At 47.0% G+C, this 26,053-nt stretch overlaps 1 protein-coding gene and 1 non-coding gene across 3 annotated transcripts in view; both read left to right on the top strand.

Moving 5' to 3' along the window:
- Nucleotides 1-26,053, top strand: part of FCHSD2 (FCH and double SH3 domains 2) — a 148,634-nt gene that overhangs the window by 6,328 nt on the left and 116,253 nt on the right. For both annotated transcript variants that reach the window (XM_066990026.1, XM_066990025.1), the window contains exon 3: nucleotides 25,006-25,051. In XM_066990026.1, the coding sequence (XP_066846127.1) occupies nucleotides 25,006-25,051 (46 nt within the window). The remainder of the gene's footprint in view (nucleotides 1-25,005; nucleotides 25,052-26,053) is intronic.
- On the top strand, nucleotides 16,822-16,893 carry TRNAP-CGG (transfer RNA proline (anticodon CGG)). The gene has a single exon. It is a non-coding gene; the product is annotated as a tRNA-Pro (tRNA).

The following is a 26,053-nucleotide window of genomic DNA, read 5'->3' as shown; positions in this document are numbered from 1 at the left end:
AATTCCCATATTCATAAAATTTGTATCATCCACGGCAGTCTTGCAAACTGCGTTTTGACGAGACTCTTAACGCGCGACGCGTTGTGAAACGTATTAGCGAATGGGTTTAAAAATACCTTTCTGTGTTTGTCATCTCAGCTTGGCTCTCTGCGTTGTGTTGCTTCGTACTCGGTGCCGGGGAATGTGTGGAACAAGCGGTTCAGGATGCTTTCAGGATCCTTGGCTCGGCTTTAGGCATGGCGTATGTTTATCTTCTGTAGCTCCCTGCAGCCACCACAGCCTTTCATGTGGTGGATCCACTCTGGTGTTACTATAAAAAGATCGTCCTTCTGCAACCCTGATGGAGAAAGGTGCTTTTTTCCCCCCCAAAAAAGGTCAACCTAAGCTTTCTTGCTGTGAACTGGGCATCCTTTGAAGCTTCCCCGTGGCTAGAAGCACTTCTTCGCTCTGTCCACTCCTGGCTTCTTCTAGGGAGCAAGTTCATCTCCTTTCCAAAGGCCAACTGGGTTGTGAATGGCTGAATTTATCCGAGCTGATGGCACTTTCCGTATATTTTATATTGGCTTCAGACCTTGCGTTATTTAATTGGTGAGCGTAAAGCTCTCTGTGTGATCCACGCTTGGGTTCGTTTGGTGTTTCTGTAAGGTACGTACGTGCGACCGACTCCACGAACTTGGTAGGTGGTGGTTGCTTCGCCTTGGACATCATCCCAAGGCCTGCCTTCCAGAAGAACTTCCCGAGCCTCTGCAGTTTTTGATATTACATCCTCAAAATGTCTTTTTGTCTTCTTTCCTTGCTTTCATGCTTTGCCAGAGAGAACGAGGCTGTGGTTACGTGGCAGTTTTAATCCGCTCTGACGTCTGGGCTGCTGCTGAAGGGCCGGCTCTGCTCGCCAACTTTTGTTTTTGCTGTCGCTCTGTAGGATCATAGGGATTCTTGTGGCTGGGTGAGCAGTGTAGATCAGGGAATTCACCCCCTTGAAAACACACCTTTTCCAGTTTTTGTCCCCAAAATGGACTGTTTGTAGGTAAATCCGTCCTCTGGTGCTGCTGGCTGTGTGGCCCCGTGAGCATTTCTGCTAGTGGGAGAGGAGCGAGTGGCCGGGGAACCAAACTTAATTCTTCATCAGTTTCAACTCAATTCCTAGTGCGGAAGGACTTGCCCAAATCACAGGCTCATGATCTTTGCGTGTCCCAGAGATGCTTGCAAATATGTTCAGGTACTGCCTGTTCCTTTCGCTCTTCTGTCCTTGTGGTTCCTCCCTCCTTAATTTCTCTTGTCATCATCCAGTCCAGCATCTACCCTCTACGTTCATTCATCTTTTTTGGGTAAAGCCACGTTCTCCTCTAAATTTCCCAGTCCTTTGCCGTTCTCCTTCCATCTCGCCTTCGTGCAGCGTGTGCTGCCTTCATCCTCTCCTCCGAAGGTCTGCCTCATGAAGACTGATCCCTCCTTCCAACCAAACAAGTTATTTTTTTGGTTTTCACCCCCGTTACCTTCTTTATCCAGTTCTGATTGTGATATTTAATTACTTCTTGGCCGTCACATCCGCTTCCGAGGTGCTGTGGTATTTAATGTTGGCGTAGCCTGCTCCGTGGGGACGCAGCGGTCTGCAGGGGGCAGGGAAGGAGGAGCTGGCCAGGGATTTTGTTTGTGCTCCTGGATCAAGGGCATCACTTCCACACCTCCAACATCACTTCCACACCTTGTCTCGCCTCTGTCCTAACAAGCCTGGGTGAACAGGATGGATTTAAAGAAGAAAAAAAAGAAAAATCCAAAGAAAAAAAGGCAAAACAAATTAAAAACCAAAGCAGAACATGAATGAATGTGTACCTGCAGCTAGCTAGCTGGTGCTAGTCGTAACGTGTCCTTTTCTGGGCTGAGTTGGGCTCTCCCTAACCCAGCTGCGCGTAACCTTTTGCTGCGAATATACTTTGCACTCGCCGGTGGAATTTGCCTGTGCTCCTGGAATCGCGCCGACTCCGTCGGTAGGTTCCTGATAAGGTTTCTGGCAACGCTGGCAGGGAGTCAGCTTACCGGAGGAGAAACCAACCGTGCTTCCAGGTTTTCAGTGCAACAAATCAAATATTGCAGCCACAACCCTGATTGCTTAATGGGGGGGGAGAAGTCGCGTTGCAGTACGGGAGGTGCTGCTGGAGGATGGAAAAAGAACTGGAAAGAAAAGAATGTGCGTTTGTATATATGGACACTAATTAGTACTAGGATCCCATCAGAGATCCTGAAGAGTTAGGGGAGAGCTTTCCTTTTCCTGCCCCGAGGCGAGGTGGCGGTGAGGGGCTTACCTCGTCCTGTTCTTCCCGGTCCCCAGCTGCAGGGAATGCAATTTGCTCGCAAAGTTTTCAACCCTGTCCTGGTTTGCCTCTGGCTAGGGGGAATCTGATAAAGCCTTCACAAAGCAGAAAACAGCAGAGGTACGAGGAAAACTCAAGAAAACACCATGGACAATATTATATTAGAATGGTTTGGCTCGCTCGGGAAGGTTTTCCTTGCACAACCATTAGATCTGGAGGCTTATTTTTTATTTATTTCTTTAAATCTTGCAATTTTCTTCGGAGTTGAACGCATTTCTTTCCTCTCGGGGTGATCTTCCTCACCACTAGTGACTACTGGAGTACTGTGAGGTTTTTCTCCTCTCTCCAAGCTCTCTTAATCAGTTGAAGACCGGCGGCATAATTCTTCGCTGGAATACTCGTGCGGCAGAAATCTCAGATTTTTTTTTTTTCCCCCTCCAAAGCTGGTGGTGTTGCTTCTGAATAATATTCCAGTTCAAGATGCCACAGGATCTGCGGTCTGGGCACGTTACCTGTAATTAGGCAGTCAGTTAATGAGATCCTCGCATTCTTGGCGGAATTAAAAAAAAAATAAAAAAATAAAAAAATCTGGTGATGTTTTGACTGGAGCTGTTTGAGGGAAGCTTGGAATGCGCTTTAAAAAGAAGAAATGTTGCCTACTGGGTGTGGAAGGTCCAAGTTTTCTGTAAAAAAAAATAAATTTCAGTATAAACATAGCCACAGTGTAAGGATTCAAGCCTATTTTGGCACAGTGAAATTGAGAAATGGACCACACTCCCATTTTTTTTTAATCCCTGGCATATAAAACGCAATGGATCTCATGTTTCGATATTTCTAAGTAGCTTCGCAGTTTTTTGGTGACCTGCTGGAGGTTTGTTTTTAGTGTCCTTTGGTTTTTTTGTAGCAGAAGCAGCGATTTCAGAAAGCACCGACCCGCTCCTTACGCGCATCGGGAAGAGAAATTCATATTTTTTCCCCACTTCTTGGCTTTAAGGCTTGTGTATGAACGAGCTCTGGTTTAGGGAGGCGATGCCAACGCTCGCTCTGGAAGGCTGAATTTCAGGGCTCGTTTCTTTCCAGGCTTTCAGGAGAGCTCCGGCTTGCTGCGTTAGCTGGTGAGCGCTGCGCCTTTAGGACGTGTTTGCGTTGGAAGATAATAAAAAGAGGATTCTGCTGCTGGTACAACGCACGGTTTGTTTGCTGGGCGCTGCGCTGTCAGCTTTGACTAAACGCCTCCTTTTTCAGAGGGAGTTCTTCACCTTTTCAGGGGTGGTGGTGGTGTTTTTCCTTCTGGATTTTACCCGGTATCGTTCCCGGCAGGGTTTTCCTTGGCAGAGCCCTGGAGAAGCAGCGGTGGCAAGCTGGCGGTGTGACCGTGCGAGGAGGAGCTGACGCTCAACCAAGCTACCTGGGTATCTCAGAATACGGTACAGGCAATTTAAAGGAACGCCAAACCCTTCCTGGGACCCGTTGGACCAAACCCTGTAAGCGGGGCTTTTCTCTTCGAGGGTCTGAGCGGTTTTAATCCCAGCCCCTACCTCCGAAACCCCGCGGGGAAGGGGAATGGGAGGTGTCCAGGACATCCCACAAACGTCAGGGTACTGGAAAGAGGAAGAGCATTCTTCTCATTCCAGACACAATCAGTGTAGCCTGGCTTCGTTTCCTACGCGCTTCTGTTGTGTTTGCTTCATCTCGTTCGGTGGGAAAAAGGTTTATTTGGCAGGTTTCGCGTCCTCCGCCAGTAGCGCTTCGAGCGTTTTTTTTTTGCAGACGGGGCTTTCAGCCTCCCAGCTAAACCTGCACGGGGGCTTTGTGAACAGTGCCTGCAAGGTCAGCCTTTGTCAAAAATACCTGCTGGGACCTCCTGAGCTTGGCAGTGCCGACATTTGTGCCACGGAGCTGGAGTTAAGGACGGAGTAAGGCTCTGTCCTCATGCAGAACGCGTTGCAGGCCGATATTTCTAAATAACCGCAGAATTGTAGGGGTTGGAAGGGACCTCAAGAGATCATCGGGTCCAACCCCCCTGCCAAAGCAGGTTCCCTAGAGCAGGTTGCCCAGGTAGGTGTCCAGATGGGCCTTGAATATCTCCAGAGAAGGATATAATAATAATAATAATAATATAGATATAATAATAACATAGAAAGATGCCTCTGTCGTAAGAGGCTTGCATGGTGAGAAGAATGGGATAGCCATTGCTCCATCTGTGGTGGTTATATTTTAACCGAAAGGTCTAACCGTGGGATCAGTCTGCATCTCGTCTCGTAAAAGCTGTCTCAAATTGCGTGAATTTCCTTTTAATATTCGGATTTGACACGGCTCCAGGAACTCGCCCTCGGGATCAAAAGGGAACGGCCGGCCTCGCCTCCCGTCGGGACTTGAAAACCTTTGCGCCTGTTGAGCGCGAGCGAGTGGGGAAGCTCGTCCTGACAAATGAGGGAGGCGGCGTTATCAGATCGCACCTCCTGTGCTCGTGGTGGAGGTGAAAGTAGAGAATTTTGGGGGCAGAGGCTACGGTAGCGTGGTTATCTGACTGCAGCATCGCTGGGCACGCCGTCCCGGGGCGCTGAGGTCAGCTGCTGCTCCGAGGGGACTTTTCACTTAGTGTTGCCTCATATTATGGCTGTCAGTTCAGTTTTCTGATTACTAAGACCAAAAAAAAAAATAAATTATATATTAAAGTCAATGAGCTTGTTTAATCTTCCAGGCCAGTCATTCTGTATAAAAGCGCACGCAAAAAAGATGTCCTGCGCCCGTATTTGTAAAAACGGGCGGTAAAACCCTATCAGCTTCAGCATGAACCAAAATAATTCCAGTCTGGCTACTCGCAGTAAATAACTGTTTTATAATAGCTCACAGTAATGGGGTTTTGTGCGTGCGCTTTATTAGGTTTTAAAATTTTAGCAACAGCTTGCCACAATGAATCATAGAGTGCATTAAGTTAGTCTTTTGATTGAATTAATGCTGGGAAGAATTCAGTTGTATTACTTTAGAAATAAACGCAATCTTGCCAATTAACGCTTGAGAAAAAATAACTAAAACTCTATTAAAATCTACTTTTTTTTCCCCTGTGTTCTACAGTAAACGTGGATGCTATTCTTAGCTTTGTCCAAATTCTCGAAGTTTGGAGTTGTTCCTTGTCAGAGTGCTGTGAGTTGGGCGAAATATTCCTTTCTCCGCGTCTGGGTGGGTGCCGTCAGGCATTCAGAAAACCCAAACAAGCCACGATTTTTCCTGAGGGTGTGACACTCTGAGATGATCCCAGATCAAAAGTACTTTTAAAGGTGTTTAAATAGAAGGCGAATGAACTTTTATTCCTTGTGAGATGTGCTTGGCGATATTAGGGATGGCTGGAAATTTGAGAAATTACACACAACTATTTTCTAAGGAAGAAATGCTTTTGGTTTTAATTCTGAAATTTAGAAAGACAGAAATGAAGGCCTTAAATTTTTTTTTTTTTTAATGGAAACGAAATTGACCAAAGCATTTTTCAGCCTTTCGCCAGCGTAGTAAAAGAGTTGTCTTCCCTTGAAGCAATTCTGACTTTCCATCTTGAACCGCTTACAGAAAATTCAGCAGCCTGGCATATGGCAGTGTTTGATCTAAAAATCAATATTTGCCCATTTTTCCTATAAATGCAGGCAGAGGGATACCAGCAGGGCAGCACGGTGGTATCTGACCCTCTGCTTTTTTGTGCCCTGGGTGCCTGTCCTGTCTTTCAATTAGGATTTCGGGTGGTTGTTTCTCACTAGCCCCGTGTGATCTAGGTGGGCTAAATAAGATGGCAGGTAAATATAGCTGCCTGGGAACACCTGACTTAAAAACAAGTCCTGCTTCTGATTTTCATCTTTATCTTCTCTCTCTTTTTTGCCGTTCTTCCCAATGTTTTTAGTCCACGTAGCTGTGTGAGAGGCACAGCGCACAGGCAGAGCGTTCACATTTTCTGTACGAGATCTGCTGCGGCATTGGCATCCCCCAGCTCCATAAACACACAGTTTATAGAGCCAGAAACAGCTCTTTTACTGAATTTACCTCCAACACTCAGTTCCATCCAAATTAAAAGAAAGGAGGAACGAACGGAGAGACCCATTGAGTGGTTTTTATCGTAAATCACAACGAAGCCTGCATCTTTGAGTTTTATTTTGCCAGCTCCTACGGCACCAGCACACGGTGACGAGCTTATGTTAATTTATTGTCCTGGCAATCCCAAAGCACATGGCTGCTCTTTAAAAACAGACGTGCCTCCAGGTATCCCCACAGCGGGAATTCCTCTCCCTGCTCCACCTCCGTCCTGTGCTGCAGCTGCTCCCCTGGCAGCGCCGTTCCCCATCCTCTCACCCGGAGGAACAGCCGTGGTTTATCCTCCCCGATATTGCATGGGAGGAAATAATTTTTCTGGAGGAGGTAATTGGGTGGCTGACACGAACCTGCTGCGTTCCCCCGTGAACGCTGAGATGATTTATGTTTATTTAATGGCAGTCTGCACCCGGAATTACGTCCAGGCAGTAGACTGGGGAGCAGATCTTGCTGGCTTTGCCCTCTAAATTGATAAATTTAGAAGGCCAGAAGCAGTTCTGGAGAGCAGGGAGCCGGAGAGGTAGGACTTTCTAGATGAGGCTGAGCGGTAATGAAGCCAGCGGCATCCACACACTTACACTTAGAGGACCATAACGCTATTTATTTATTTATTTGTTTGTTTGTTTATTTATTTATTTTACCCTCTTCCTTTCAATGCTTCTGGAGATGACGAGGGCATTAAATGGGGCTGCGCTTTTTTATCGGGGTGGTGTTGAAGTGGCACGTCCGTATAGCGAACCTGCGAGCCAGGTGACGTGGATGAGCGTGTGTTGTAAGAGCTGAGCGCTGTGCTTTTCAGGACCTCATAATTAACAACGTGTCATTCTGTTTACTGAAGCTATCCTTGGGTTGTTTGCAAATCTTTTTATGTGAGGTGATTTTTCCTTTCCCCGTACAAAAGCAGGCAATTAATCTACTAGGGGTGACCTTTGTGACACCTTGAGAATCCGGAGGGTGAGGGGAAAGGGAGTGGTTTTTATCATTATTTTCAGGTATACCAGCAGAAAGATGGGTGAATTTGTCATCAAAAAGATTTAAGGTTCATGATTTGATTTCCTTTCGAAATCTTCGGGCAATCTCATCTTTTCTTCGCTCTTAAAGGACCTCAGCTCTCCATATAGCGGCGTATTAATATCTTGTGGGTGCTGCGGTGCTTTCTGTAACTGATATCTTCGGGTCTGCCGGTGGAAATTGTAGCAATTCCTTGTATTCCTCATTTTCCTGAACAGTTAGAAAAGAGATGAAAGAAGTAGTTTCTGCAAGCAGTTGCAATAAGGCTCGTTTGTATTTGCTTTTTCGCTTACACCCGAAATCCACAAAGCTAGCAAAGAGCTCAGAAGGGGAATAATGATCTGGGAGGTGCTGAGTCTTCAGATCAGAGCTTTATGGATAGCAATAGACGTGAAGTGCCTTAGTTCACTTTGGGCATCTGGATTTTTTCCCCCTGCTTGCTGTGGGAAAGGCCCAGAAGTGCTTGATGTGATGGGGCGAGCGACGTGCAGGCGTTCAGAGCAGCCTCTGCCTGAAAACTTCGTGTCTGTCAAAGTTACGGAGCTTAAATGATGTCCGTGATGCTCATGTGGGTTAGAAAAACCTTCTAAAATATTAATGCTATGTTTGTATCAATCTACGCGACAACAGATTTTGGCTAGTAGCTCTGAACCTTGCATAGAAAAGAAGGGAGGATGCATAATCCAGTTTTTGTACGCGTCTGAAGCTCACGCATTTCACCGAGGTGGCAAGCATCTGTCACTCGTAAGTCTTCAGGGTTCTGATGCCTGAATCCAGCGATGGCTGAAGCCGATGTTCAGTGTCTGCCCATCTCGGGGGGAACCTGAAGTCGAGGGTGGTGGTGGTGATGCTGTTCCTGATGACCTGGGGAGACCTGGACTTCGTCCAGGCGCTTTCTGTGTCCTGCAGCCATGGCATACCGTTGCTGGAGAGCTCAAGGGACTGCGGCTGCTGAAAATGGTCTTTGTTCTGAGTTTTGGGTAGTCTTTTAGACACCCCGGGCTAGATTACGGGGCGCGTTGCTTTCATCTTCCGTAGCAGGGCTGCTTTGATGTTCTCTGGTTGCTGGAGCTGATTAATGCCAAGTCCTTCACCTGGAGGTGCTGCAGTGCTCCTGTCCGGTTAACGGCACTCGCAAGAACCAAGACAAGATCTTTACAGCCTAGGAGATGTCATCGTGAATCCAGACGCATCCAAACACTTTTCTACTCTCCCATGAGCAAGCTGATGGAGTGGAAGTTGTCCATGCCCAGAACCGGATGGCTTTTGCAGGTCCCTTCCAACCCAAACCATTCTGCGAGTGCATGAAACAGATCTGCCTGCTCCAGAAGTTGATCTGCTGATCCTTTCAATTTTTTCTCTTTCTAAAATTAGCTGGCTACCTCAACGTTACGCTAGAGAAGGGCTGGCCCCTGTTTTGTTGACATAGCTAGATGTTTGAAACGCTCTGCCTTATCTTCACCTGGCTGTGCTGGTGCGCCGCCAGCACGGAGGCAACCAGCAGCTCTGCTCCGGTTTTACTGGGGGCTTTTCAGTCAGGAAAAACCATCCCACCGTTTGGTGGTACTCCAGAAAGTACCGTTTCCGTAACGGAATTTCCACTAGAGTTACAAGAAAAACTGATTTCTTAATTCCCAGTTAAGCACCCGAGCTGCATTTGCCCTTGGGGAGGATTATCCTTCCCCCGCCCAGGTGTTTGTAGCAGCTGGTGCTGCTGCAGGTAGAAAGCAAGGCGAAGAAGAGCCAGTGGCAAGAAGAAAAGGCTTCTTGTACTCTCTTATAAGTCTTTTCCAAGAGGCTGGGTGGCAGTAGACTTCAAGTTTCTGCTTTTTTTTTTTGAAAAAAGATGGGGCTGGACTCTGCCTGGCCCGTCTTTCCCTGGGTAGGGAACGATCAAAGCAGCCCTGGAAGTGACCGCTCGTATTCACAGCGCCTTCCCAGATTAAATGGGTGGAAGGAAGAACTTCCCCCATTGCAGAAGCGGAGGCGAGCTGAACCTGGAGAAGACATGGTTCAAGGACAGGCAGTGGCCTGCCAGCCCTGGTAAGGAAATCCTAGGGCTTTTTTTTTTCCTTTCTACCCATCAGGTGCTCTGCCTCCAGGAGCGTGCTTTGTTCCTTTGCTCTTTATTGCCACAAAGAACCCTGCTTTCTGAATTTGGGGTCAGTTTTGGTGTCTCTTCTGTGGCTTCCTCCAAGTCCCACCTGGCCCAGCGAAGATGGACATCCCCAAATAGCTGCGAACCGAGGGACGTTACTGAGGGTCGGTTGGAACAGGCACTCGCAGTGGCAGGGATCCTCATTTTTCCCTGGTGCGTGTGGACCACAGCCTGTAACAATGATGTGGCATTGAATTATTTTGGCTGGGAAAGGCTTTGGTGAGAGGGTGGTGGGTAGGAGGATCGTGCAAATCGCAGTTCTCGGTGCCCAAGGGATCCCATTCCTCCATCCGGCGTATGACCAAGCTGAATATCCAAAAAAAACCTGTGAACAGCAGCATTTCATCAAAGCTGCGTGGTGAATCTGCCTTCTTCTGATATCTGCACGCGGGGACGTAAGCTAGGTTGGTTCACCTGGCTTGTGGGGTGACACCACCTGAAATTCCTCACTTTCCCCCAGTCGGTTTCAGTTGCAGCTTGTGTTCCTGCCCCGAAACCTCGTAATGAATACCCCGAGATATACCCACAGATAACTTTTACAGTTTGGACTGCATATTTCCAGGGAACTACTGAAAAGCACTCAAAAAAAAAAAAAAATAAATAAAACTAACCCAAGATATGGGACGTGCACTGCTAAGACAGAGCATCTGCATTTCACGAGGACAATAACGTTATGGTTAATTCTTGCTAGTTGTTGCATGAGTTAAAATACAGCGTTTGGCTTATGTCAGTGCTGCTGAAAATGTAACCTTGTAAAGTGCATTATTTACAGAAAAAGTGCATGCATGAAAGGTAAAGGAAGGAAAGAAATGTTTGTAATAAACCTGGGAGGCACCGTCGAGATCCCCGAAATGTGACAGGTGAGCAAGGTAAGAGCTCCGTTGCTGCCTCCCGCAAAACGTTTTGCAGCTCCAGGCTGAGATGAGCTGCCTGAAGGAAGAAAGGTGCCTCGGCTCCTTCAGAGCGCTGGGGGGGATCAAAGGAACTTGTCACACCCCCGTTTTCTAAAAGCTCCTAGTAGCCTCGGAATTACAACGTGCCGGTATTTAGAGAAATACCAAATACGTTGAATATGGTGAATCAGTTTTGGGTAAGCCATAAGCAAAAATACCTTTTGCATGTGTCCAAATTGTCTCTTTTATTGTTTGGTTTCCCCATTTAAAGCAAAAAAAAATCAGTGATAATTTGAAATACACATCAGCTAGAAAACCAATTGTCATATTTATTGTAAACACTACCGCTATAAAGACTGCGTGCTTTTATTATGAAGAGAGCAAATGAAATATTCGCTTTCATCAGCATCTTTCCAGTTGTTTCTTTTTTTTTTTATGATTCTGTTTAAAGGCAAAAACGTTGTTTTAGGGTTGTTTTGCATCTGGCTGTCTTGTTTCTCCGATCACATGCTGGCCTGCTAATACTTTCCCGAGACAAATTGCTGAAAACATTGACTCCGTTGGAGGCTACGAGAACTCTATATATAGTGAGAGAATTGATTTTTTTTTTGGGCTCTGTTGCTAGTGGCAACTCATCCTAATCCCAAACTGTACAGCGATGTGATTTATGGTGGGTGCGTTTCTCGCTGTTTAATGTTGTCTGGATTTTTTTTTTTCCCTGTGTGCATTGCCAGAGGATCATTGTTCGGGCACAACTTAAAGATATTTCATGGTTTAAGAGAGTCATTTGTCGCAGGCTGTGTGGATTAGAGCGTTTTAATGCGTAATAAAATGTCAGTCTAAAAGCAGAGTTGAAACTGAAACTAGAAGGAAAATTGCTTAGTAATTTTTGATAGCTTTAGGAGGGAGAAGCTCCTGGTCTTTAGGAAGAAGAAGCTCCTGATCAAGTGGAAGGCCAAGTGCTGACAAAATCATCGATATCTCCTGTTTGAACTTGGGTCTGTGCTGGTAGCTTTGTGCTGCCCAGGGAGGTGGAGGGGTCCCCGTCCCTGGGGGTGTTCAAGGCAAGGTTGGACGTGGTGCTTGGGGACATGGGTTGGTGGGGGACAGTGGTGGCAGGGGGGTGGTTGGACCAGGTGATCCTGGAGGGCTTTTCCAACCATAATGAGTCTAGGATTTTTTCTGTGATTCCACTATTGCACCAAGAATTCAGAATATATATTAATTTTTAGTTTAAATTGAATAACTTTTTGACTGGGTGCCTCTTATGTACTGTGTTAAAACCCCCTTTTATTTATAAATATAACAAACCCGTGCGTTACGCACGTTGTAAAGAACACCCAAGCTTGCACCCGCTGACCCGTGCCAGTTCCGTAGTTCATCTGCTCTCTGGCTCTGGTCATGCAAGGCAAATTAGTCCTGTTTTTTTTTTTCTCCTTGGAATTAAATGCAGGTGGAAGAACAAATTGCCAGAGAACAGCAGCTGATCACTCTTAAACCCGTGTGCCAAGGTCGATCGGAGAAGTTTGTCTACAGAAGATACGGGGAGTTGCTTGGCTCTCTGTTTACAGGAGACCTGCTCCGTAATAAAATGGCCGAGATTCAGGCTTGCAATTCGCTGCCACTCGTTTTTTGCAGGGTAGGTTAAGCTGTCTCTGCTTTAATTCCCTCTGGGTCCTCGTGCATCCAGGAGGAGGAGGAGGAGGAGGATGAAGACCTGTAGCTGTGTTTAGAAACAGTTACGCTTTATGTCAGGGCTGGGGCTCGGTGATAACAGGGTGTCGTTTCTAGCTCTGCCTCCCTTCCAGGTTTGTCAAATTCCTCTGGGATCAGCGCACGGAAATCTTCATGCCGTTTCTGTTTTGACAGCTCCGCGAGGCGCAGGCAAGATGATTTAGGTGCTGGAAACGGTGTGAGGGGAAAATGTGGCAAAACGATTGTAGGTGAACACCAGCGGGAAAAGCAGAAGGCTCCTTTTGTTGAAAGATAACTACACACAGCTTTGATTCCCCGATTGAGGAAGATCTTTACGTATTTTACTCTATGCTGATATAAGGCAGAAGCAGATTTTCTCTAAATCGGCTGAAATGTCTTCTGCTTTAATATCTCTGTTTACATTCAAGAGCGTTTTCCTTTAGTGTAGTTTATCTTATCTGAGAATAAGTGGCTACTTCAAGAGTAAACATTCCAAAGGACAAACTGTAGCAAAGCTGCCCGAAATAATTAGTTGTAGTGGCAGGAAAAGCGTACTTCTAATTACAACACGGAGATGCCGAATTGGAGACATTTGGTGAGTTGCTGTAAACCCTCTGCGTAGCAGAAGAGGAGTAGAAATGCGGAGCAGGACTCCTCAGGATGGCGAAACGTTCTGCAGTGGTTGAATCGCCAGGGAACGTTTGTGTACTCGGCTATAAAAGGGCTGGGCAGATACGGCAGCTGCTATTTGCTTGGGGAAAACCCCTGTTTGAAAAGGGAGACGTGTGTCGTGGTGAAGGATGCATGAAGGAGAGAAGAGCTGCTTGAGTCGTCGGTCAGTGCTGTTCTGCAGGGAGCTGTAGTCAGAAGGGCTGAATATTTTAAGACTTGCTGCTGAAGAGGAGGTAGTGTATGAGAGTAGAGTATGTATATGAAAATCAAGTTTCAAGAAAATCCACTTTTTTTTGCTTTTGCACTTGTCAGAGCGCTGGACAAGTACGCTGAGGTGAGGGGTGACTTGTCAGTGAGCTGTGAGAAGTGCGGCCTGCAGTGAGGCTGCTGAATTTCTTGACTCAGCAAGCAGGGAGTTCCTTGATATTAGAGATACCTGCTGCTTAGGAGTTTCAAGGTGTCCTTGACACATCTGCTGAGAGCAGGCAGACCTCGAGTGGATTCACAGGCAGGAAATCATAGAATGGCTCGGGTTGGAAGGGACCTTTGAATATCATCTAACTCCAACCCCCTGCCGTGGGCAGGGATGCCACCCACGAGATCAGGTTGGCCAAGGCCCCATCCAGCCTGGCCTTGAACACCTCCAGGGATGGGGCATCCACAGCTTCTCTGGGCAACCTGCGCCAGTGCCTCACCACCCTTACAGCGAAGAATTTCCTCCTCAAGTCTAATCTAAATCTCTCCTCTTTTAGTTTAAGACCATTCCCCCTTGTCCTATCATTACCTACCTGAGTAAAGAGTCCTCCATCTTTTTATAAGACTCCTTTAAGTGCTGAAAGGTGGCAGTGAGAGGTGCTCCAGCCCTCTGAGCATCTTTGCGGCCCTCCTCTGGACCCGCTCTAACAGCCCCACATCCTTCTGGTGCTGGGGGCCCCATACTTCAGGTGGGGCCTCAGGAGGGCAGAGCAGAGGGGCACAGTCCCCTCCCTCCCCTGCTGCCACCCCTCTGGTGATGCAGCCCAGGACGCAGTTGCCCTTCTGGGCTGCAGGCACCCACTGCTGGCTCGTGTCGAGCTTTTCGTCCCCCAGAACCCCCAAATCCTTTTCCTTAGGGCTGCTCTCAGTGAGTTCTTCTCCCAGTCTGTGCTCATGTCCGGGATTGCCCTGACCCAGGTGCAGCACCTTGCACTTGGCCTTGTTGAACCTCATGAGGTTCATGTGGGCCCACTTCTCCAGCCTGTCCAGGTCCCTCTGGATGGCATCCCTTCCTTCTGGTGTATCAACCACACCACTCAGCTTGGTGTCACCTGCAAACTTGCTGAGGGTGCACTTGATTCTGTCTTCTATGTCATTGATGAAGATATTGAGAAGCACCGGTCCCAAGACAGACCCCTGAGGGACACCGCTCATCACCAGCCTCCACCTGGACATGGAGCCATCGACCACCACTATCTGGGTGTGGCCATCAACCCAACTCCTTATCCACTGAATGACCCAACCTTCAAATCCGTATCTTTCCAATTTGGAGACCATGATGTCATATGGGACCAAGTCAAAGGCCTTACAGACATCCAGGTAGATGCCATCAATGTCTTCCCTTGTTGACTGATGCAGTCACTCCATCGTAGAAGGCCACCAGATCGGTCAGGCACAGCTTGCCCTTGGTGAAGCCAGGGTGATGCTGGCTTCTTGTGGTGGGTCACAGAGATTCATTGTGGGCAAAAAATTAGGTTGTAGTGGCCTTGTGGGGGTGGTTTTGAGTTCTTTCTTCTGGCTCACCTGCTTTCACAGCTGATGAAAGCCTGGCCTACCAAGCAATGAAAAACATTCGCCTGCTCTTGCTAGAAGTCCTGGCCTGGAGGCCACACTCACACTGTACTGGGGTGCCTGTGGTACAAGAACAAGTTCCCGGAGCCGAGATGTGATCTGATAGGAACGCTGACGAACACCTTTCTACAAGACCTGGGGAAAAACGGTGTGTGTAGATCTCCAGGCGGAAGAGGCCCAAGCAGAAGAGGCTGGTGGCTGATCTCACGCTAACCTGTCAGGCAGCGAGGCTAGCTGAAGGTCAGACAAATGAAGCCAAACCAAATCGAAGCAGAAAAACTGTTCTAACAGTGATGCTACGTACTCAAAACGGGGCAGTGGTTTATTTTAGAGGTTATTTAATGAGCGGTACAAGGTCTTCAGTGGGAAGGACGGTGGTAGCAGTGCTGATATCGCTCCAACCCGGCATGGAAGCGTGCGCACTGAGGGATCCAGACTTTTGCTCCCTGATAAAAATGCTGCTGACCTGCTTGTACTTTATCAAATAAACCTGGAAGGTTAAAGTGTGCGTATATAAAACAGTTACCATTCTAGGAAGGGATCTGTTTCACTCAGGTAATATAACCGTAATTGAACAAAAGTGTTTCATATTTTTAAAACCTGGTATGAAGGCTGTTACTTGCTGCGATGTAGCATCTGGTGATTTCTGTTTTCTTTTTGCGTGGAGGGGCTGAAAAGAAAGCTCTGTGGCAATGGAGAATCCAGTCTTGAATGAGGTGAAATGAGGTCCTGCTTGCCCGCATTTCCTGGATTTTGTCAGTTGCCTTTTTGCTGGAGCAGAGGCATGGGGTCTAGTCTTGGAGGCAGCCTTGGTTTGGCCGAGATGCAGGGATGTTGAAATGGAAGCCAACTAGCCAAAAAGTTACTGGGGATGGAGCCCTCCCCTGCTGAAGTGTCTTTGGCCAGTGACTTCCAGGTGTTCTGATACTGGATGGGGTTTTTATAAAGGAGTTAATTCTTTTTTATATGCTGAATTGGGTGGAAATTGATCTCCCCTGTGCGTGCTGAGAAAGCAACCTTATGCTTCTTTGCCTCCAGAGCCTTCGAACCACTTCCTTGCGGGGATTTCTGTACCTCATCTATTTTCCAGGTTGGTTCGGGGAGGAAATGTCCCCGTAGCCTGCTTGGACAAGAAAAAAAATGGCATTGACTAGTGTAGAATATCTAAAATGAATTTGTCTGTGCTTTCCCAAGGCGGTTGAGCCAGTTGGATGGATGGATGCAGATGCGTAAGCTCCTTTGCCCTGTTCTTGGAGCTGGCAGTGTTGGCACAACGGTAGTTGGAAAAACCAGATTGTTCAATCTGTGATAAAAGCATTGCAGTAGAATTAAGGTTGTGTGCTTTGTCCTGGGCGGTTTTTGGTGTGTAAATGAAATACCACCAGCATTGTTTGATCAATGTGAGCGTGGTGGGCGAGCAGAACTTGTGGCAGGAAGCATCTTATGGCTAGCAAAGATTAAAATAAGCTGCATGTGGTCACTAAGGCTGCTTTCTCACACTTCTGTATGTAGATGTGTCAAATACGTTTCCTTTTATTGGTTTATCAATGGATTGATCTTCTGTGGTCTTCATATGTCATAAATAAAAACAACACCCTAACACTGAACGCAAATCCAGTGCTGTACAGATCTTCAATTTATACTTTTATTTGAAAGCAGATAGCGTCAGGGTTTATTTTCTTTCAGACGAAGAGTCAACAGGAAACGGGTGGCTGCGCAGACTGATGTGCAGCAGTTTTAACTAATCTTTTGACCAGTTTATTGTGGTTTTCGTGATCAGGATAAGCCAGTCTTCAGTCCGTTCTGCTGCCAAATGGCAGTTTCTGGGCTCTGTGTTGCTCCATTCTTCTTTTTCTGCGTGTTGGAGGCAATGCATACGTAGCTGCATGTAGTAGGTTGCTGACCTGCCTAGAAGGGTTTGGGGGGTTGGAGGTTTTTTGGTTTTTAGGCTGTTTTTTAGTGCTAATCAGGTCCCCCAGGACTTTGCAGCTGCCTGCTGAGGACAGGAGGAGGTTACTGCCGGTTTCGGTGGAAGCACAAAGCCTTCTACAAAATCTCACGCCGGTGTAATTTCAGCTGCGTAGTCCAGGCTAACGTCACTCTGAGAGGCTGCTTAACCCGCTTGCTTTGGTTTTCTGTTCTGGTAAGGTATAACTTGTGTTCAAACACATAATGTGGTGGCTCGTTGGTCTAGGGGTATGATTCTCGCTTCGGGTGCGAGAGGTCCCGGGTTCAAATCCCGGACGAGCCCTTGTTTTATCCAGACAGATTGGAGAGCAGTGTGCCCTGGCAGCCAGGAGGGCCCAGCCGTACCCTGGGGTGCATCGAGCACGGCATCGCCAGTTGGTCGAGGGAAGGGATTGTCCTGTCTCGCTCTGCTCTGCGCTGGTGCGGCCTCACCTCGAGCACTGTGTGCAGTTCTGGGCACCACGGTACAAAAAAGGACGTGAAACTGTTGGAGAGCCTCCAGAGAAGGGCTACGAAGATGGTGAAGGACCTACAGGGGAAGATGTATGAGGAGCGGCTGAAGGCACTTGGCCTGTTCAGCCTGGAAAAAGTCCTTGGGAGTCCCTTCCAACTCGGGTTATTCTACGAATTTTGGAAGTGCAGCAGCAATGGACTTGCTTCAGCTTACCTTTAGCTGGGTGGTAAGGGAAAGAAGGGTAACTATCTTCTGGTACATACATTTTTTGCTTTCTGCTGATGCCGTGTCTGAACTTTACATAAACCTGAGGAAGCTCAGAGAGCTTTCCAGTTGTCTGTCAGCTTTTTGTGTCGAACCACAATGCTGACGGTGACGTTTGATGCTGTAGGCACTGAAATGGTTCTGTTACTGCCTTCCAATGACTGCGTTGTCTTTGTTGAGACAAGTTTCCCTTGGAAGAGGGAAAGCCAGGCCTTGGTGCACTGATGTGAACTCCCCACCTTACAAAAGTCTCTGGGTTTGAAGCCGTGGGGACTTTGTGATGAAAATTGCCTCTGATCGTTCTCCCTCCGTTGTGTGCAGTGCTTTAAGTCGCCCCTTTGAAGTGGGCACTGCTCTTTCGTCTCTTTGAAGAGCCACACGTGCGCTCGCCTGCTGGAAAGGAGCTAACGGGAGCCCCCTCATTAGAAGCACGTTTCTCATTTGAATAACCTAGCTTGGTGCACTCCAGCTGCTGCTTCTGAGGTGTGTGTGTGTGTACAGATAACTTGAAATCGGTGCTTCTCTGTAAATATAATTCATCCTTCAGATGCCTGGGATTTCACGCATATCATTTGAAATGTCTCAGTAGTGGTAATTCTGCTTAGTGTAAACAAAAGAAACGAAGAGGAGGCCTTTACATGCGGCATCTGAGAGTCGCGTCATGATGGAGCATTTTGGTGGATTAATTACGGCTGCAGGTAGGTCGGCTTTGTCTCTGCTGGATGTGGAAAGGGAATGGTAATGCAGCCTGTCCCTGCATATATGGGGGCTCTTGGAGGAGCAACTTTGTTAGTGACACACCTGTCCTTAAATTAAGAACACGGCTAAAGCGTGTGTTTAATTGTATGATAGTGATTCGTTATGGTGTGTTTCCCACCTTACTGGGGAAAATGGGATGGAGCCTTTGGGTAAGTGATGAATTCAACAGGAGCAGTGCAGCCAGCAGGGCCAGGGGGGTGCTCGTCCCCCTGGGCTCTGCTCCGGTGAGGCCGCACCTCGAGTGCCGGGTTCAGCTTTGGGCCCCTCGCTACCAGAAGGACATCGAGGCCCTGGAGCGTGTCCAGAGAAGGGCTCCGAAGCTGGGGAAGGGCCTGGGACACAAGTCCTGTGAGGAGCGGCTGAGGGACCTGGGGGGGTTTGGGCTGGAGAAGAGGAGGCTCAGGGCAGGCCTTATTGCTCTCTGCAACTGCCTGAAAGGAAGGGGTGGGGAGCTGGGGGTCGGCCTCTGCTCACAGGTAACCAGTGATAGGACCAGAGGGAACGGCCTCAAGTTGTGCCAGGGGAGGTTCGGGTTGGAAATGAGGAGACATTTCTTCTCAGCGAGAGCGGTCAGGCGTTGGGACGGGTTGCCCAGGGAGGTGGGGGAGTCCCCGTCCCTGGGGGTGTTCAAGGCAAGGTTGGACGTGGTGCTTGGGGACATGGTTTAGTGGGTGACATGGTGGTAGGGGGGTGGTTGGACCAGCTTTCTGCTTGCTGGGGACACGGAGCTGGGACACTGTGGGGCAGGGCCCACGGAGACGCCTCAGCTGCTGCCAGAGGTGGCCTTGGCCGTGGAAAGAGCAGCGGCTGTACACGTGGAGTTCAGCAAGGCCTTCGAGGCAGTCTCCTCCAGTACCTTTGTAGCTGAGGACACAGATAAGTGGCAGGGAAGGTGGGTGGGAAGCTGGCTGAACGGCCCCGTTGGCGTGGCGGGGAGCGGGACAAAGTCCTGCTGGCAGCTGGGCCTCTGGCTCCAGCCAGCGCCGGGTGCGATAGCGCCGTGCCCCGTGGGATGGAGCGCGCTGCCGGCCAGCTCCTCTGGTATTCAGTACTTTGGTTGCCAGGTGTGCTGCAGGAGAGGCCACGTTCATGGCAGCATGGATATGACAGCCCCACCTCCAAGAAAAAAGGCAATTAAAGTGCAGACAGCTGGAAACAGCCCCCCGTGCCATCTTGTACGTAAATATTTCACGTGCGTGTAGTTCACCACCGAGGTTCCTTTGCTGTCGCTGATGTCTTGGGATCTATTTCCATTGCTCAGAATAAACACATTTCATCACCAAACACATCTTAGCGTCGTAAAAGGCGTTCTGGATCCCTTTGTCTGTTCAGGGAAGCAGGGAATTGATGTCTAACGCTGCGCTTCAACTTGTCACAGGCAGGTTTGTTTTTTTTTTTTTGAAAGGTACATTGGGACTTTTTCTGCCGAGAGACTGCGTTCATGCATTTATTCACTGCTAAGTAGGTGGTTTTGAGGCCGTTCCATAGTGATTTCTGTTCGTCTCTTCTCTGAAATGCTACAAAAAGACTGAACGCTTCTAAGCAAACACCTGCCCGATTCTACCCTGGCACAGAAATTTGGCTTTCGCTTTTTCTGGGGTTGCCTCCACTGCTGTGTGTGGGTTGGGTTGATTTTTTTTTTTTAAAGTAGTAGGAGCTGAATGTTTTAGTGTTACTAGGAATGCTTGAGTGTTTCCTTTCATATTTAAAAAAAAAATATATATATATATATAAATCTATGTAGTAGTAGTTGGGGCATCGTTGCACGCTGAGTGCACTTGCACTCTGTATATTATAAGGAGGAATTGGGAACTCTTAGGCTTCTGCTGGCATAATCCCAGATGTCTTGAATTATTCTCGATCTGTTTTTGGGGGGAGCTGGAAATTCTGGGGTATCTCTCTACTTGCTGATTCACCGCCTTGCATTTTGGATTGATTTGATATAAAATCAGTTGCAACGTGCTCTGCAATTCTTTAGTTGAAGACCACTTGCTGGGATAAATAGATTCTTTTAAAACTGTATTTTGAAATTACACCTAAAAAGAAAAACTGAAACAATGCGAAATCTGTTATTCTTTCAGATCTTTTCTTTTTTTCCATTATCTTCCTTACTGTATTGGAGCTTTGCAGATCTACTCCGTTGATTCGCATCTTCAACATGCCTTTTACTTTCTGTCAACTCAGTGAGGTTGGCAAAGAGAAAATGATACCGTCTTTGTCATTCCGCTTCTGTTAGCGATACAGAATTAAAAGAAGAGTTTGAAGAGCTACACCGTGCATGGTGTGTGTGTGTAATTCCCCCCAGACCCGTCTCCTTTCTTCGTCTTTCGGATTAATGGTACCAAAAGTGTCAATTCTGTGCCGCGCGTTCTGCTGATGCGGGAGATCTTGTCTCCAGAGCTCGGTGTGTCGGCTCCTTTGCTGCTCCTCGCTTTTGTGAGCGTAGCACTGGGGAGTCTCTCAGGTCAAGGTCAGTGAAAACAGGTGCATTTCTGCGGTTGAATATTTTTGGAGGTTTCAGATGTGCTGCTGATTTGCACGCTTTCAAGTGCTTTGCTTTTGATGTATACGTTGTAGGGTTTTTTATTTTTTTTCAGTAAAATTCCTGAACAATTAACCCAGATGTCTGTAGCCCAAAAACTGCATTAACACATACTGCTCGTGCTAGGCAAGTTGTACCAATTCTTCAGCTCATACGTCAGGGGTTTGACCATCGTGTGCCCTGACTTCTCATGGGGACTCGTTCCAGGTATGGTTCAGGTCACTGCTTGGCTCGTCGTTGAGTTTCTCAGCCTTCAAGTGGAAATACATTCACCATATACAAATTCAGTCCTCCTTTTATTTTTAATCCTTCTTATTTATGTATGTAGGCCTGTACATAAAGTGGCTTTTTACATTTTGTCCAGCTGCATAGCTTTCTAAACGTGGCTAAATTAGCTTTTTAATATATAGGGTAATTCACCGTCACCGTACTTTGTTTTTTAACACGTAGTCTGTGACTTTCATCCTTAGATTTGTGTGATTGGTTAAGCGTTAACGTATATTTCAGTGTTAATGTACAGATTTCTATAAAAATGGGAGCCTTAGGTGCTGCCACCCCAGGGGACAGCCACCCACCAGTGACCCTGACAGCCCGTCAGGACGTCGTCTTCACGTGTCGTTCCGACCGAACTTCGTGCTCCATGCTGTTAAGCTTATGTACACTGAAAACTTTTGAATGCACCTGGACGTTTCATTGCATTTCTCGTTTTAATTTGATTGATGGTGAGTTGTTTCAATACCTGACAGCTGCTGGATTTTGTGTGCGGGGATTTGGGGTGGTGGTTCCAGCAGCACTGGCGGCGGGGATGCCGGTAAGCCTGGCTTCCCCTCCTCTGCCCCCGTACAGCTCCACGGAGCCCAAGGAGAAGTCAGATCGTGAGGTCAGATTACTTTAGTACCAAGATACCGCATCATACTGATATTTTTCGTCGTGTAAAGCTCTGTGAGCTAGGTTAGACTGCAGAATCGTTGGCCTCAGGGCGTATCATCCGGGGTGCAGTGAGGAACGTACTGGAGAGATGACAGTGGATCAAAACCTGCTGTGCAGCAGAACCGTTTCCATCCTCCTCCTCTTCAGATACTCATACCACTGGTATTTAGTCTGGAAGAGAAGTCCTTTCCAGCCCCACCTGTGGCTTTCGTTGTCACACAAATCATTTTGGAGAGACTGCTGCTCACTTTCTGGCCGCTTGCTGCCACTTGACCACTTCTCCTGCTGGTCGTGCTTCGCAAGCCTTTGTAATCCCTCCAGGCTTAGGTTCGTCCTTCTCAGACACAGCAGGAAGCCGAGCGAGTGTCTGTGGGCAGCAGCATGCGAGGAAATGATGTGGGAGGCTGGCATTGCCTCTCAGTTTTCGATCTCCTGTGTTGAAACCATTGGGAAAACTTCCCCGATGAGGCTTCCCTCCCCGGGGCGTGCAGCGGTGTTCCCTAGCTGCAGGCTCTTATAGAGACAGGCGCCTGCTCGCACTCTCTGTGGAATAACATGATGGTTTTTACATGGCAGCAGCTTGTCCTGCTGGTGTGTGTAATTTTTGTTGCTTTTTTTCATTTTTGGAGACTAAGAGGCTAAGTCGGGATTTTCCTGCAATACGAGGATCGTGCGAGTATCGTAGTGAAAATGGAAGGTGGACAGAGCTTGAGAACATGCACCAAATACTGTTGAACTTCATTGGATTTATTCTTTCTTGTCGTCTTTTTGAACAGCCAAAGACTTGAAATGCTTCGGAGTTGCTTTTGGTGGGGTAAAGGAAATAAGCATACTGCATGACAATGTTTGCAGGATAGAGTCAGTGCTTAAGAATTACTGTGCAGAAACAAAACTTGAACTTCCCTGCGTGCACAATTGTTCTAATGTCTCTTAGATTTAATTAATGGTTAGTTTGTGAGGGTATTAATAGATATTTATACATCCTAGTTTAAAGAAACCCTAAATAATGTTACTGCTTTCTTGCAGACCCGCCAAACCATGTCAGTAACAGAACATTTTATTAACGTAGGGAACCAAACGTTTCCTGATGTGAATGAACTTGTCCATCCTGACTGACAGTGAGGGTAAGAATATCCCAGCTCTGCACATAAAGCCTAGATGCTCACAGGAAAATTTTCCAGTTTCCCAAGTTAAGAAAACATCATGCATTTATTAGCGAATTATTTTTTTTTTCTGCTAGAAATAATTTCTCCTGGGGAAATTTGCCTACCTCGGTCTCATATTTCTTCGTGTTTTGCAATGTATTTATGGTGTCATAAAAGGATTCCTATATAAACTGTCCCGAGGTGAAAAACAGCTTTGTGTTTGACTAATCGAGGGAAATGCAGTCACAAAGCAGCACAGAACAGCTTCAAGGAATGCAGCTGGCTGATGCTGCCAGTCTTGCAGCGCTTCCCATTTTTGTTATTCACCAAAACATAGATCAAACACAAACTTACGTGTCGTATAAACTGAACTACGTGATGTCTTGCCGTCTCTTTTATTTATTTATTTTTACTTCAAGCAGGGTTTTATAGAGCAAAATCTAAAAGTGCTCGAAAATGTTTCTCATTTACGGAGCTGCTACTGCACAGTACTTTTTTCTTCATGCCGGAGCTTGCAGGCATGCCAAGTCCAAGGCCAAAATTTCTGTCGGTTTTGTGGGTAAATTTGATTTGCATGGTATTTTGTAATTCTATACCGGGGCTGGTTGAATGCTTTTGTTTTTCTTCTCCAGTGTAAACCTCTTAATATAGAAGGTTTGTAGGGGATATCTTACGCTTCCAGCTTGTCACAATTATTGTTATGCAATTAGTTTAAGTGGAATTTGTTTTGTATGGAAAAAAAAAAACGCGTGGTGAAATACACAGCTCCAAATCCACGCTTTGTGTAAACCGAGTATCCTTAGCGTTTAGCTCTGATTATACGTTTCCAAATAAGATTAGCTGAGAATTAGAAAATAACGGCCTTTGCCTCGCAGTCTGCCCAGATTTAGGTTTCAAAGACAGCTGCTTGTTTTGTTACCTCTGCAGTGCGGATAACATATTTTGGGTATTCCTCGTAGCTACCTCTGAAGCCATTTGTACTTGTAAAAGTCAGGCTCTTTCAAAAGGGGATTGTGTTTTCAGGCGTGCTTGCCGAACTGGCTGGGATCTTGGACTTGGGAACAGGAAGACCTGAAACAAATGGGTTTGTAGCACGTTAAAGACCTTGAGTATTTACCAAGAGGGTTCACTGCGAGCATCTGAACCTTCACCTGCTGGGACAAAACTTCACCTGCTGTGGCTGGCACGGCTGGGCAGCCTTCTGTACCCACCTGCACTGCACGGGGACGTTGTCAGTGCTGGAATAGGGCCAGCTCTTTGGGGCTGTCGTGGATCTTGGAAAGAGTTTCAAGGGTTCCCCTTGCATTTGGGGTCTTGCTTTGCGTTGTGCTGGCCGAGCCTGTAATGCCCTGGATGCTCTTTGGGGGTGAAAGGCAGTAGGCAGGAGCAGAAAGTGTGCTCAGAACTCATTTCGTTTGTGTTTATTGGTGTTAACCTTGTTACGGGATGTTCCTGAGGATTGTTTTCCTAACATGCCGCTATAATTACTGTGTAACTAATTTAAACAAAATTAGGTTTTCTTGTGCTGCTGGCATAGCCTTAAGCTCAGTGGAAGTAGTTTATGGTGCAACTTGATGAAAATCGCTCTGCTTTGACCACTCAGCGGGTAAAGAGAATAACTTCAGCACTTGGAGAGACCTTGACACTCTTTAATAGTCAAACTTCTTCCTCAGGTAGCCTGATAGTGTTGAAACCCTGATCTTAAAACGCAGCGTGACCGTGCACCTTGAGCTCCTGCGTGGGAGCCCGGCACGGATGTCAACGTGGAATGACACCAAGACACCAATGACACGAGAAGGACTTGAGCTAAGCGGCTTTGACGTGATGTAGCGGTGACGATGGGCAAACCAGGACGTAGCTGGGGCACCACGAGGGCTTCACGAGCCTCTCGTCCCCAGCTGCAGGCACAAAACACTACGGTCAGGTGCTGTTGAAGAAATATGGCTTTGTTTTTAAAGAAAGCCTAGATGCACGAAGCCAAATCCCGTCCCACCAAATTCTTCCCTAGGCTATACCAGGGGAAAGCTGACGAGCCTTTAATGAAGTAAATGGTATTTACACGGTAGTCCTGGGAACTGAATTCGTCCAAGAAAACTTGGAAATGTGAACACTGCACGCGGACTTCACATATGCACGAGTTGCTAGGCTACTGGTACACAGTTGTCAAACAATTTTGCTTTTTAGTTGCTCATCTAACTGCGAAGACTTTCTAGCAGAAGCTCCTTTTGAGTAAATTACTGAATTTATAGCGTATTGCTGTATGTATTAATGTCTTTTTTTTTTTCCCCAACTTTTTTTCAGAGCGTTCAGTCAGAAGAGAGCCGCGATTGAGAAAGAATATGCACAGGTAAGGTCCTGGATTAAATTTCACATCTATGGCATTGTTCTCTAGAAGCGATTTATTCACTAGCAGACTTTTCACAGAGTATATTTTTTTTTTTGTGTATCCTTTCCGTACGTTGCTTAACATGAAGAACCTGTTGAAATTCTGAAGCAGGCGGTTTGCTTGTTTAGGAGTTCGGCCTCGTTCTGTGTTTTCGTGGACACTTTGGCTTGAGGAAGTTCTTGGGCACAGAAGAAATTTTTAACATCTAAAAATTGTTCTGTGAAAGTCAACCGATTCGTTCAGGCTTTCTCAGAAGTTCGTGCAGAACTTGAGTAAGAAGTAAAATCAGGTCAGCTAGAGAAGAAATGCGTTCTGGCGTATCTGGTCCAAAGTAAATTTACATTTACATTCTTCAGAAAGGGCAGCTTCCCATTGAGCTGGAATAAGAGCCACCAGGTTTGCCCTAACGCTTGGGATAGGGACTGGAATGAATTTTGCTTTATTCCTCAGAAAGGAGGGAGGATTGGATTTTTCTCCCTTGTTCCAAAATAAGAAAGCATCCAAGAAGGGGCAGCTGCCTGCGTATTTTACAGTAAGGGCTCTTAGATCTCAAGTTCAAGTACAACAGATTAAAAATACATTACCTTATTTTAAAATAGATTAAAAGTAGAATAAAATATAAGCGAGGGAACTTGTGGAGCTCTATATACAATAAATACAACTGGAGATGTGCCTGATTCTGGGGTTGTCGATGCTGGGGCAGTGTCAGAGGCGGAGTGCGAGAGCACAGGCTGGCACTAGGACGCTTCCAGCCCTGGTCTGTGGGTTAAGTTAACGTGGTATCAGGGAAAAAAATAATTGAAGTTGTTGCATTAAGCGTCCCTTTAGTTGTTAGTGCTGCACCAGCCCCAAGGACGTAACAGATGTACGTATAGAAGAAATGCTTGCTGTGGGCTGGACGTGACTTTTTGAAAGAGGATTTCTGTACGCTTGGAAACTGCACTGTACTCGTTTCATTAGTCT

Source organism: Anser cygnoides, chromosome 1, assembly GCF_040182565.1.
Source record: "Anser cygnoides isolate HZ-2024a breed goose chromosome 1, Taihu_goose_T2T_genome, whole genome shotgun sequence".
NCBI classification, from domain to species: Eukaryota; Metazoa; Chordata; class Aves; order Anseriformes; family Anatidae; genus Anser; species Anser cygnoides.
This window is presented reverse-complemented; position numbering and strand designations above follow the sequence as displayed.